The sequence below is a fragment of the Balaenoptera acutorostrata genome, chromosome 5, assembly GCF_949987535.1.
Source record: "Balaenoptera acutorostrata chromosome 5, mBalAcu1.1, whole genome shotgun sequence".
In the NCBI taxonomy this organism is placed as follows: Eukaryota; Metazoa; Chordata; class Mammalia; order Artiodactyla; family Balaenopteridae; genus Balaenoptera; species Balaenoptera acutorostrata.
The window spans coordinates 123,408,673-123,423,523 of record NC_080068.1 but is presented as its reverse complement, the minus strand read 5'-3'; the positions used below and the strand labels follow the sequence as shown (position 1 = coordinate 123,423,523).

Here is a 14,851-nt window from a genome sequence, read left to right as displayed (position 1 = left end):
CCTTTGAGGCAGCGAACAGTTTGCACCATCTAAGCCAGGGGTCCCAAACTGTCTTGCTCCACGAAGCCCTTATGGCAGGCACTCCGAAACCAAAAGAAAACATAAGTTCAGTTCAGTAAGGAGTTAGATCACAGCAATCATGCAGAAGTCTCCCTTTGCACAGATAGGACTGCGTCGAAAAAAATGTTGTGCAGTCTAGTGTTGGAACTGTGAACCACCTGGTAGTTTTAAGACTGCCCAAGAGATTTTGAGTACTCCTGTTTTCCCCTGAAAATTTAAAATAATTCATGACACCACTGTGAATGTGCTGCAGCACCTTGCAGAACTAGATAAGACACCCTCCCACGTACACCTTCATAAGGAGGGCTGTGCATTCACTCGAATTCATGGTCTCTTTTCACTGACTGCAGGAGAAGCCATACAAGTGCTCAGAGTGCAGCAAGGCCTTCAGCCAGAAGCGAGGCCTGGATGAGCACAAGAGGACGCACACCGGAGAAAAGCCTTTTCAGTGTGACGTGAGTTTGGCTTCCCTTTTCTTTCCCTAGTGTCCTCCGGTAACCTCCGGTAACAGGAGATATGTATGTGTGTGTGGGTGTATCCATGCATCTATTTGTGCATGTATGAGAGAGTGTGTGTGTGTGTGTGTGTGTGTGTGTGTGTGTGTGCGTGTGCTTTACAGTGCTGATCTGTGTCTATTAATGTCTTGTGCTCTTTATACCTTTTGATTGCATAATCCATGTAACCACGTTGTAGCAATGTTTTTTATCCTAGTTTACTGGCAGCAAATGAACTCTGATTTTCTTTAAGACTTGCTTGTACCCTGTTTTAATGCAATTGAGTTGTTCTTCCAAGGTATAAATACATGATGATTCAAGACAGCTTTCATGTGTCTGTCCAAGTCTTTGACAGGTTAATGATAGTTAAACCAGAGATTTAACTGGTTATAGATATTATTTATTTTGTTAAAGCCAAACAATGAATTTCTAAAATATGCATAAACTCCTTTGTTTAAAAAACGCCACTGCTAATTGTTTAGATTTTCTGCTTATGACATTTGAAGTGAAATGAAATTATCGACGTAGTTCACATTATTAATGAAAGGACAGAAATACTACCATTGTCAGTAAAATTAATTGGATCATTGATTAATTTAGAGAAAAATGGTTCATCGATGAACAGCATCACCATTCTGTGTAAGATTGACAGTTGACAGAAAATTGACACAGGTGTTAGGGAAAACATTTACTTCTTGTTCTTATTTCTAACACAAAAATAGCAAAAAAAAAAAAAGTATTAATGTAGCTCAATGTAAGAAGAAACATTAAAGTTGTAATCTGTGAAATTGCACAGTACATAGTTCTCTTTAAATGTTGAGGGAAACTTGAGTACTCAGTCCCCTTGGCATATCCCAAAGGATAAAGGATGGAGTAAGCAGTCCATATGAAAGGAAACTCACAAACATAAGATGTTTTCCTTGTCTTTCCGTGAAACTCTGGTGGTAAGGTTAAGGCAACAACGTACTCCCAGTGGGCCTACTCATAAAAATACCTTTATCAACAGTGAACTTCTTTAAGGGGAGAACTACTTGTAGAGAAAGAAATGTACACATGGAGAGCTCTATCCTGAACTGGAGGTACAGCCAGTTTCATAATTTAATGGATTGAATGTTCAGTCCATTGGTGCTTTTATTGGAAGCATTTTCATAAAAGCAACACTTTTTTTGGGTTATTTAATTGCACAACTACACAAATAAGTGATGGGAGATAGAAATTAAATATTAACTGTGTATGGACATCTTCCTTCCATCACGCTCTACCTGACTTTTATTTATGCTGAATATTTTTGTGGACTGCTTCCTTACATAGACTGGACCATGATGTTATTTTTTAAAAATTATGTTACAAGCATGATTTTTTCTATCTACTTCTATCCCATTTACTTCTGTCAGATGTTCAAATCTCTCTGAGCCTTACCTGCAGTCCGGACTGGTCTGTTGAGAAGAGATCCAAGTTTAATGCCTCCAAAACTTCCCTGAAATGCAGCCTGGTCAGGGAACTGGCTGTCTGTTCCAAAATCTTATTCTCTTAACCTACCCATTCCAGATAGAAGTCATCCTTTCTCACCCCACTTCCAGTCCATCTCCTTCCTAAATAGTTCTCAAATCCATGACTTCTCTCTGTTTCCATTCCCACTAGCAGTGCGTAGCCTGGACCCTCACCTCACTATTTCTTATTACATCCAATCTCCAGTGTATGTGCTCTCCACCCCACCAAGGTGATTTTTTAAAAATCGAAATGAAATTCACGTAACATAAAATTAACCGTTTTAAAGGGAACACTTCAGTGGCATTTAGTGCATTGACGGTGATGTGCAGCCGTCACCTCTGATTCCAGAACGTTTTTATCATCCGCACGTAAAGTTCCACACCCGTTAAACGGTTATTCCTCACTCTCCCCAGACCCTGGCAGGCACCAGTCTGCTTTCATTTCCATAGCTTTGCCTCTTCTGGATACTTAATATAAATGAATCATACAGTATGTGACCTTCTGTGACTGGCTTCTTTCACTTAGCACAATGTTTTCAAGGATAATCTACATTGCAGCTGGTATCAGTACACCGTTACTTTTTATGGCTGAATGATACTCCATTTTATGTCGACAACACGATTTATCTGTTCATCAGCTGATGAACATTTGGGTTGTTCCTACCTCGTGGCTCTTGTGAACAGTGCTGAGACAAACGTGCGTATACAAGTTTTAAGTACCTGTTTTCAGTTCTTTTGGGTATATACCTAGGCGTGGAATGGCTGTGTCCATATCGTGATTCTGTGTTTGACTTTTTGAGGAACTGCCATACTGCTTTTCACAGTAGCGGTACCATTTTATATTCCCACCAGGAACGCACGAGGATTCCAATTTCTCCTCATCCTTGTAAACACTTATTATTTTCTGTTTTTTAAAATTATAGTCATCTTAGTGGATATGAAGTGGTATATCATTGTCATTTTGATTTACATTTCCCAGAGGATTAATGATGTTGAACATCTCTCCATGTACTTGTTTGTCAGCCATTTGTGTATCTTCTTTGGAGAAATGTCTATTCAAGTCCTTTGCCCATTTTAAAATTGTGTTGCTTGTCTCTGCTGTTGAGTGTGAGATACTGGATACTAGACCCTTATCAGATATGATTGCAAATATTTTCTTTCATTCTATATGTTCTCTTTTTGCTTTCTTGATAATATCCTTTGATGCACAAAACTTTTCAGTCTTGATGAAGTTTAATTTACCCATTTCCTCCTTCTCATCATGCATTTGGTGTCATATCTAAGAATCTATTGCCAAATTCGAGGTCATAAAGATTTACCCTTATATTTTTTTCTAAGAGCTTTATAAGCTCTTACATTTAGGCCTTTGATCCTTTTTGAGTTAATTTTTTGTATATGGTGTGAGTTAGAGGTCCATTCTTTTGCATTTTTTCAGTCTTTTACCATTAAGTATGATGGTAGATGTGAGTTTTTTGTAAATGTCCTTTACTGTGTTGAGGAGGTTCTCTTCTAGTTCTCTGAATATTTTTATCAAGACAGGGTTTTGAATCTTGTCAAATGCTTTTCTGAATCACTTGAAATTACCATTTTCTTTCCTTTTGTCCTGTTAATGTGGTGTGGTACATTGTTTGATTTCCTTTTATGTTGAATTACCATTACAGTCCTGGGATAAGTACCACTTGTTCATGGCTTATAATCCTCTTAACATGATCTTGGATTCAGCTTGTTAGAGTTTTTTGTTTTGTTTTGTCTTGTTTTTTTGTTTGTTCATTTGAAGATTTTTTCATATATATTCATAGGGGTATTAGTTAGTCTGTAGTTTTCTTTCATTGTAATATCTTTGTCTGGCTTTGGTATCAAGGTCGTGCTGGCGTCACAGAATTAGTTAGGAAGTATTCCCTCCTTTTCTATTTTTGGGAAGAGTTTGAGAGGATTGGTGTTAATTCTTCTTTAAATGTTTGTTAGAATTCATCAGTGAAACCATTGAGTTCTGGACTTTTCTTTGTTGGGAGGTTTTTTGATTCAATTTCTGTACTTGTTACAGGTCTTCTGAATTTTTCTGTTTCTTCTTGAGTCTGTTTTGGTAATTTGTGTATTTCTAGGAATTTGTCCATGACAACTAGGTTATCTAATTTGTTGGCATACAGTTCATAGTGTTCTCTTGTAATCGTTTTTATTTCTTTGGGTTTGGTAGCAATATCACAATGTGACTGTTTTAATGTAAACTCAATCATGTGCTTCTCTATGATGGCTTCTCACAACCTATAAGGTAAAATCCGCCTTCCTACTTGACTGAAAAATTATTATGGTCTTTCTCAATTCTTATTATTTTATGTCTTAATAATCTTATCTGTCAGTACCCTGCAGTTTCTTTGCACTAACACTTAGAGTTTCCGGAAGTAGTGATACTGTTTCATATCTCTGTCTCTTGTTCCAGGTACCTTGCATACACTGTTCCCTCTGCCTAGAAAGTCTTTTTTCTGCTCCTGTTCCCACTGTCTACCATATATATATATATATATATATATATATGTGTGTGTGTGTGTGTGTGTGTGTATATGTGTGTGTGTATATATATATATATATATATATATATATAGTAGACATACCATATATATATGACATTTGAGTGGCATTTGAGCAAAATTGTAACGAAGAAACTGATGCATATCCATTTCAGTTCTTTACAGTTTTGCTCAAATGCCACCTCACTCGTCAGCACTACTCTAACACCTGAGGCCCAGCGGTTGCATGCCACGCAGCTCCCCCAGCATGCCATACCTGTTCAACTTTAAATATCTTTAGCTACTACACATACGGTAGATGACTTCCAAATCTTCCTTTCCCTGCCTAGATTTCTCTGTGAACTCTAGACAGATATTGTGAGGTGCCTAGGAGACATCTCTCCTGTATTCCAGACTGAAATCATGATCTCCCAGCCTTCTCAATCTCTCAACATGTTTCCTTCAACTACCCATCTCTCTGAGAACTCCACTGTCTCCAAATAGCCCAAGCCAAAGGTCTGAGCCTCATGCCAGACACCTCTTTTTCCCTGAGCCATGACCAATAGCATCATCTAGTTGAGCTTCTGTAGTTAGAAAGACACAGTGATCCATAGTTTGTATACAGTCTCTGATTTCACTACAGTCCAGAAATATGTAGGTGTTATTTCCACCTACAGGAAGCAATCGAGGCTCCCTGGGGTTGAATGACTTGCCTATCATTCACTGCTTGTAACTGGCCAAATCAGGATTCCAGGGATCAAACCCATGCAGCTTCCTCTCAGCCCCAGTAATTCCTGACCCTCTTTGCTTGTCTGTATTTCTCAAACCTATCACCTTCTCTAAATTTCCATTGCCACCTTCACTTCTCTCTTTCTGTCACCCCCTACATCCAGTGCAGTAGCAAATCTGATTGGCTTTGTATGTAAGTTGAGAATGTGAACGCTTCTTACACCTCCACAACTACCAACCTAGTCTCCTGGAACAACACAATAGCTTTTTAATTGATCTCTCTCCTTCCATCTTTGCTCCTTAGTCTGTCCTCAACTTGCCACCCACAGTGATCTTTCTAAAACCCGAGTCAGATTTTACGTATGTGTGTGTAGATTACATATGTATTACACTAGTCTCATTGGCTGAAACCCTCAACAACCGTCCATCTCATTTAGAGTGAAAACCAGAGTTGTACCAGCGTCTGGAAGTGGCCACGTGACCTGCACCCCCCGCCCTTCTGCCCCAGCCTCTCTGGCTTCACCGCCCCCTCCGCCTCACTCCAGCCACATGGCTTCCTTGCTGTTCTTCCAGACGCACTGAGCACACTCCTGTGAATAGGTCTTTGTATTTGCCGTTTCCCCAGCCTGGAACGCCCTTCTCAGGTATCTTTATGACCTGTTCCTGTGCTTCTGTCAGTTCTCGGCTCAAATTTCTTTCTCTCTTATTTCCATTACTTGCTTAACCCTCACCCCATAGTCGTCTTCTCCTTCACTGTACTTACATCTGCCTGAAGTATTACGTATTTGTTTGTTTAATTATTTATCATTTATTATAAGCTCCATGACCACAGAGTTTTTCGCTATTGTTTATTGCTGTATTCCCAGCCCTAGAACAATGCCTGGCGTATAAGAAATATTCAAAGAATATTTTAAAGGAATGAATAAATGAATCAATGACCACTGTCTGAGTTTATGTCCAAATCATTTCTGGCTTGGTGTGGAACATTGTTTAGCCTCCCTGATTCCAGTTGTGTACTCTCTAGCTTGCTGACTAAATTATACTTCGGTTTCAGTCTCTTCCTCAAGTCCCACCGCTTGCAGAATATACATCCTTCCAGTTTCTAATTATGATTATCAGGGTCTCTAGGATTTGGCTCCAGCCTTCTAACTTTCTTTTCAAGTTATTCCCCTAACAATGTCTCATCTTCAGCCTTAGTGAACAATTTTCATTCCCCACCTGAGCCTTGCTCTTCACCCCTCTGTACCTTTGTACATCTTCTTCCTTCTCCCTGGAATGTCACTCCCCACCTTAGGACATGATAACCCCTGTGCATCCAGGAAGAGTCATCGTGCCCTCCTGTGTGTCTCTCTTGGCATTATGTTCATGGCATTACGAGTATTTCTCCTTAACACTGTGGACTCCACTGAGGCAGGGCGGAGTGCTCTTTGTCATTGTTCTTACTGAAGTGGTGGACACACTGTATGTGATAAATATTTGTTAACTGAAGATGTCTATAAAATTCTGACATTATCTCCAAGGACTTTCTATTAAGCATGCTGTTTCCCTTTACCTTAAGACAAAATCAGTTTACCTCTAGCCTAGAGAATGAATAAAATATTTCCCCATTTTTTGGGAAAGTGAATTAATACTAAGTTGGAGTAGGCTGAAGGGTTGTATAAGAATCACATGTGGAAAGAAAGAAAAGAAAGCATCTCTGTGGCACTATTGGAACTCCTTGCTCTTCCCTATTTTTAAAATGACTATAAAAGACCTTACATATGGCTGATTTATACAGAGCATCAGTTTGAAGTCTCTTAATGACTGCATTTAAGTTCATGAAAACATAGCTTTTAATGTCTAGGTAGTCAGTTTCACAACCGTGACATCAGCTGCTCTCTGCTGACATTTAATCCTCTGCCTTGGCCCTCGTTCAACAATCTGTTGGATTGTTCCAATCCCACGTCCTATTGGAGCTTCTCGAACTCCTTAATTCTGAGCCGTCATCAATGACTTCAGCATCCTGCTCAACTTCCTTTCCATTTCTCCAGCTTGCCACTGCCGTAATTTTCCCATGGTGACCATGTAAATGGACTTGCACTTCGTATCCCTCACAACACACTGGTGAGCTGAACTGAGAACCTCCTTTGTTTGTTCAAAGAGATTTTTATCTCTTAAAAATGGTGTCCGCCAGGCAAATGGAAGAAAGTATAGTGGGCTCACATATCTCTGTTTGAAGTGAGAGACTTTTTTAATAGTTGGCCCTTGTGGGAGTGGTATAGACTCTGAACCCAGACTGTCTGGGTTTAAATCCTGGAGACCACTTCCTCATTCTGTGACCTTGGGCAACCTGCTTGAGACAGAAGTGTGTGTGTCAATTTCCTTCTGTGAAATGGGGATAATACCTAAAAGGGTGGTTGTGAGCATTGAACAAGCTAATGTTTAGAAATTGCTAAGGGTCATTCCTGGCACACGGTGAAAGTTGATGCCAGCCCTTAAACCTAGTCCCGGTGCCAGAAATAAATAACTAATAAAACAGTGAACAAGACGCCATGTGCCCTGCCCTCATAGAACTCACATTCTTGTGGAGTACAGACTTAAGCAAATAAACCTGAATAGATGTCTCATTGCATTTTATGATAAAGATTGGAAAAGGAAAAAATGGAGTGGGCTATGAAAGAGTAGTTAGGGAAGAATTCTCTGAGAAAGTGACTCTAAGTAACCTAGAAGATGAAGAGGAGCCATGGGGGAAAGAGCATTCTAGGCTCAGGGAACAGAATAAATCAAGGCCTGTAAGTGGGAATGAGCATGCAGTGTTAGGGGAAGTAAAAAGGCAGGTGGAGCTGGAACCCAGGGAGAGAGGAAGAGAGGGGTGCAAGGTAAAGTTGGAGAGCAAACTGGTAGCCTTTCAGCCACATTAAGGAATTTATTTTGAATCTAATTTCAACAGGAAGCCATTGAAGAATTTGGTATCTATTGTTCTTTTGACATGAGGTTTAGAGAAGGAGCCAGGGAAATAGAAAATAGGGAATAAATTTTAATTCTATCTTACGCATGATCACAAATTTTCATTTATACTTATAAAAACAATGTAGAGTTTCTTTTACTTGAAAATAATCTCGAAAGACACCTTCTTTGGTTTCTCCAGAATTATTCCACAGCCTTTGGGTTATTTATATTGCTCACAGGGATTGTGTCTATCAATTATCTACCTTTCCCTTTCTTTCTTTCTTTAGTTCAACAGATATTAATGGAATGACTACTCTTGCCTTCCTGTTCCTTAGGACTAGTAAGGAGAGACATTAAAAAGCACACAAATAATTAATTACACTCGAGGTAAGTGTTATAAAGGAAAAGTAAAGGCTACTAGGAGAGCATTTAACGGAAGACTTCTGTCAGAAAGATCATACAGGCCTCCCCGAGGAATGCATAGGAGACAGCTAGAAAGAGAAGTGAGAAAGTACTGAGGCAGGAAGGCTGTGGTGTCTTCAACAGCCTACACTAAAGCTGATTAGTTGGGCTAGAGTTTAGGAGCTTCCCTTAAAGTAAGTAAGGATCCAGTAAGGACCCATGGAACAATTTTATATAGTAATATGACATTTATACTTCTAAAAATTCCTCCACCTGCTGGGTGGAGCATGGACAGAAGGGGTTAAGGATGGATGCAGAGAGATTCAGATAGTATTTATCACCTTTTGACAGTGTAAAATTGTCCATACATTACAGGGAATTTGCATCTCCTCTCCTATATAAAATGCATGCAGCAACCCCCATTCTTCAGGACAGTTACACACCTCCCCTAGTTCCAAACATTTCCTGAGGGGAGGGGAAACTGTACCACCCATTTGAGAACCACTGACACTGGCTATTGCAATAATCTAGGCTTTGGTTTTCAGAGTGAGGAGCTGCATATCCCAGGAGGCCTAGGAGACATCCATTGGGAAATGGGAAGGAAAGATTACAGTTTTGATCCCTGCTTATTGTGTATTTTAAAACTAAGAATAAAATTAAACTTTATTATCATTGAATAGCAGGCTTGACTTCGGTGCCCTCTATTACTTTGGTACCCTTGTTAACAGCTGGTTTCTTGTGATGTACAGTACTAAATGTGATCTGAGGGAAGAGTGGCAATTCCATGGTGATGCAGGTTGTCACTTGTTTGTTTTCCGTGCTTGCTAGGATTGCGATTTATGTGTTCCCAGTTAAGTGGAGATATGGATTCTGTTATCTGTTTTTAAATAAAATAATCTTGTACAAAAGAGTCCTTTACAGAAACTACAGATTGAAAATAATATTAATAATACAGACACAAGGTAACAAAAAGAAAACAACAGAGTTAATATTACTAGTCAGCAGCAAATTTAGATTAAAAAAATGCCACCGTCATATCTGGAAAAAAGTAAACCAAAAAACTGAAATTATCCAGAAGACATTTGAAATATGTATTTGTCTACATTTTTGTTAAAAATGACTTTGACCCTAAATATCATATCTTAGATGTTGCCTAATGAAAATACGAAGTCATAATTATTAAGACAAAAACGTTTATTTCATCTTTTTCACATTCTCTTAAAAGTTTGTCTCTACTAATATAACTTATAAATACCTTAGTACACTTGGTATATTTTATTTAAAAATACAGATAATAGGTGCATGCTGAAACGTTTTCTTATTGCTAGAGAAGCACTGGTCTAGGCCGGTCATGGTTTTCACTCAGGCTGTGGCAGCACAGATGGAGACAATTAAGTGTCTTCTAGAAATGTGTACAGGGAAGAAGTGGTCATTGACTAAATGAGGTGGGGATGAGGGAGACGCTGGATCAAGGCTGACCGCCGGAGGTCCAGCAAGTGTCAGATGGATGGCACATTTTTGTTTTGAGACTTAGATTTGGGAGACAAAGAGTCTTTTTCTTAATTGAAGTATAGTTGATATACAATGTTACACAAGTTACAGGTGTACAATATAGTGATTCACAATTTTTAAAGGTTATATTCCATTTGTAGTTATTATGAAATATTTGCGATATTTCCTGTGTTGTACAGTATATCTTTGTAGCTTAATTTGTAACCCTATAGTTTGTACCTCTTAATCCCTTACCACTATATTGCCCCTCTCTCCTTCCCTCTCCCCACTGGTAACCACTAGTTTGTTCTCTGTATCTGTGAGTCTGCTTCTTTTCTGTCACATTCACTAGTTCGTTGTATTTTTTCGACTCCAGTTCAACTTTCGACTTACTAAGCTTGCAGCCCCAGTGAGCTGTCCAGCAGGCAGTTAGATCCTCCCCTGTGCAGATCAGGAGAGAGGACTGGCTTCAGAGGTAAGATAGTGGCGAGTGATCTCCACATAAACAGTAACACAGAGCACGACGATGATGAAGATCACCAGGGGAGGAAACACCTAACGAACGAAGAAGTGGGCTGAGGAACAGGCCCTGAGATCCAAACTTCAAGGTTAGGGTGGAGGAGGAGCCTGTACAGGAAAGCGGAGGGGAAAATAGAAGGAAAACAAGGAGACTAGGTCCTTACGGACACTAAATGAAAGGCGGGAGGGGAGTGGCCAGGTATGTCAGATGATACTGAAACTTCATGTTAAATGAGGATGCAGGAGTCCCCGTTCCATTTAGCCATGTGGAGGGAGTTGGTGACCTCTCAAAGCTGTTTAGGGAGTTCAAGCACTTGACGCATAAGTGTGATGGCAGTGGGCTTGAGGCATGCGTGGAAGGTGAGGATGGAGAACCTTCACTCAGCCAACGGTATTTTTTTCATTCCAAAGTAATATTTGGAAGTTTGTTTCCTTTTTTGTTCCAGAAAAATTAGGAAACACAGAAGGGAATAAAGACAGAAATAAAATGATTCCAAATTTCTCAGCTGATGTCAACTAATATGAACATTAATCTCTTGATATTTTCCTCCAATACTTATTTATACAGATACAGTTACCGTCTTTATTTCAGTATTGTAAATTGTGCATTAATCTTGTTCTGTTTTCTTCCCTTTACATTTTCCCTTGCCTTTACATATTTTTTGAAGTATGATCTTTTTTTTAACAGCTGAGAAGTATCTCTTCATCTCGTTATAACAAAATGAATATACTCATTAACTTTGGGCAAATAAGTTATTTGTAATACTCCACTTTTATAAATAATTCTGGGATGAACATCTTGTATATACATCTTTGACTAGGAGCTATCATACTGGTAGTACTCCTGGTTCTTTTAAGGCTTGTGAAAATACTAGTAGTAATAACCTCTGTCCGTCCAAGGTGCTTTTGAGGAAGGGCTACTCAGTACCATTGCACTCTCATCAGCACCGTTTTCTACACTTAGGCACATTCCAATCCCCCTTGTAAAATTATGTTTGGTGTGTGTGTTGTTTTAAGTACGTTTCTTGAAAATAGCATGTGTTTGCATTTTCCATTTTACGCTAATTTCAGAGCCTTTAAGGGTACTCAGTATTTTATATCACTTATCATAACTCATGTATTATATAGTCTGTCATTGTATTTTATGCTCTTTCATGTTCCTGGGTCTTTCCTTTTTATCCCCTGATTTTTACTACATGATGTGAACTTACCTGCTGTGTTTTTCAGTGACTTTAAAAGTATATAGTCTGTTTTAAATTATGATTGTAAAATGTATGTTTACAAAGTTATTTCACAAGAAAAACGTCCTTTCCTCAGATTGATTGGAAGCATTATGTTTGTCATGGAAAATTATTCTGTTTGCTTCAAAATCATTTGTATATTGCAGGGAGCTGCTACTCTTTATAGTAGCTGTGTTCTCTCTCGGACCCCACATGTGGTAGCTGTTGTAGTCTCTTCTTTCCAACCTGCTGATGATTCTTTTTGCCAGAGAAGATGAAAGAGAAAAACTAGGCACTAACGTTTATTGAGTGTCTTCAATACAACATCCATTTGCGTAGATTACCTCATTTAATCTTAGTATTAATTCTGTGAGGTAATGATCATTGTGATCATTTTATAGGTGAGGGAACTGAAGTTAAAAGGCATAGTTTGTTCATTTAAACTTCCTTAGGAAATGATAGAATCAGGTTGAAACTTGGTTAGTTAATTCAACAAATACTTATTTAGTGCTACTCTGTAGGCACTGTCTTATCCCTTAGGATATACGAGTGAATAAAATACATGAAGATTCTCTGCCTTCATGGATCTGAGGTCAGGGTGCCAGAGTAGTTGGTTTTTTAGTGAGGGCCTTCTTCCTGGTTATGCCTCACATGGCCTTCCTTGGTGTGTGCATGCAGAGAGAGAGAGAGAGGGAGAATCTGTGTCGCTTCCCATTTTTATAAGGGCATTAATCCCATCACTCCACCCTCATGAGCTCATCTAACCCTAATTATCTCACAGTGGCTGCACCTCAAACACCATCACATTAAGGATTAGGGCTTTAACTTATGAATTTTGAGGGGACACAAACGTTCAGTCCATAGCAAACTCTAAAACTTATTTTCTTTATGTCACACTATGCTACTACTGTGTCATTCAAAATACATTATTATTGGATTACTCCCTCTCCTCACCAAACTGAGGGCTTGCCCTTCTGTGTTTCTTGTTGCTGAGAATGTAAAATCCCCCTTCTCCCATAAAGAGAGAGTGAATTTTTTATTTGCTTTTGTATTTTCACATGCTTCACCTCATTGAGAACTTCAGCTTTCTTTCCAGTATTTTTTACAAGGCTTTACCTCTCCCATTATATTCACTATGTTTTTCAGGGAATTTTCACATTATTTAAGTATTTTATTTTACAGTGCATGTGCTTTTGAAGAATTTCATGTAAATGGAATTTTTGTGAATAACACCAAACTTTGAATGAAAATTTGGTATTATAAAAGAATTCCATTTCATTTTTATTTTTGAATAACTATGCCTCACATCTTCTTGGTTAATTTAATATTTTAAATGATTGGGCTGTTTAATGTCTGTTGAGTCAGGTGGCAATGTCGCAGAGCTTACATGAAGAAAATGTGAAGTATTTTTAATTGGAAATAAAGAACTGGAATAGTGGATAACGAACTTCTGCTTAGGATGCTTAAAGCAGTGTTAACCTTTTACTTCACAAATGGGTCCAAATTGAAGGGATCACTGGTGAGACATGTCTTGTGCTATTTATGCCATATACTAGAAAGGTGCCCTCTAGATCAAGGCATTTTGTTTAAGAGGTTTAACATGAAATTGTCAATACACTGAATTATGGGGCGAAAGATACTGTTTCCAGGGAGTTGTGTCTTTAGAGATGTTTAAAAATATAGTAGCCGCGGGAAGGGAGAGTGGTTGGGATGCAGAGGACACACGTTAAATGCAAACAACTCTTGGAACTATAATTAATTTTCTTTACCTTTTACCTTGGATGTTAAGTTCCATTTATTTCAAGAGCACTCTTGTTCTTATGCCTTTCAGTATATACTTGATAATAGGAATTTGCATATTGTATTTTGTATAAGTGATAACTTGGTGTATCTTCAGATTTTTCAATATAATATGATTGGTATCTTTGGGTCTTTTCTAGGTTTGTGACTTGGCTTTTAGCCTGAAGAAAATGCTGATCCGACACAAGATGACTCATAATCCCAATCGTCCACTGGCAGAATGCCAGTTTTGCCATAAGAAGTTTACAAGGAATGACTACCTCAAAGTGCACATGGACAATATCCATGGAGAGGCTGACAGCTAATGGTAGCTGTAAAGGAATTAAGCCATTCAGAAGGGCTCCTAATACGAAACCCAGATTTCTCTCAGCTGATTAGCGTAGGAGAAGTAGCCAAAAGTAATTCACTGGTCTCACAGTTCTTATTTGCCTACCTTTAGAGTCTGTAGATACATATGCAAAATAAAAAAAAAAAATCCTACTTTTGTCAAGAAAGGGTACAAATGGAAAAAAATAACTTTGTAGCCTTCCAAAATACTACTTGTGTTATGTCTTATAAAAATGGAAAAAGGAGCCATGGCTCTTCTTCTTGGCCATCTCTCTATAGTGAAGTTTATTAACATACTCCGTTATTAGGCTTTTTTATTTTATTGTTATCCTTGTGTGTGTATGTGTGTCTGTGTGTGTGTGCACTTGTGATGCTGGTTATTGCAACTGGTTATTACTAGTTTAGCCAGGAAGAGATTAAGATTTCCAAGATATTTCACTGCAGATAAGGATAAGGGGCAAGAGTTTTCAAAGTCTCAAGCATGATAACAGGATAAAACTTGCTAAAACAGGCCAAAAGTTGATCTTATTTAATAAATAGCTCTTTATAACAGATCAGTTTAAAATAAAGAGGTATTTAAGAACTAAAACATCGATTGAAATGTTGCTCATTTTAGAAAATTCTCAGGAAACATTATTTCCTCTCATCATTCATATGCTGACATTCATGGTCTAGATTAAGATCAACACAAAAGTGACCATAACACTTAAATATTTATCAGGCTGATCCTCCTAAGTTTATACTAGCGAGCTTTAGAAATTAACAATATATAAATATATATAACTAAAAATGGAAACAAAATAGGTTCTCATTATCTGCTGACTGACAGGGTAACAGGACGGTAGGTGTATTACAGTATTAGTCATGATACACCTGGCCCTTTACCC

At 38.4% G+C, this 14,851-nt stretch overlaps 1 protein-coding gene across 1 annotated transcript in view; it reads left to right on the top strand.

The window, feature by feature from the left end:
* The window catches only part of PRDM5 (PR/SET domain 5), a 201,525-nt gene extending 187,316 nt beyond the window's left edge, over window positions 1-14,209 (top strand). Inside the window, exons 15-16 of the mRNA XM_057547362.1 lie at window positions 411-515; window positions 13,778-14,209. Coding sequence (XP_057403345.1) covers window positions 411-515; window positions 13,778-13,942 — 270 coding nt within the window. The 3' untranslated portion in view covers window positions 13,943-14,209. The remainder of the gene's footprint in view (window positions 1-410; window positions 516-13,777) is intronic.
* The last annotated feature ends 642 nt before the right edge of the window (window positions 14,210-14,851 follow it).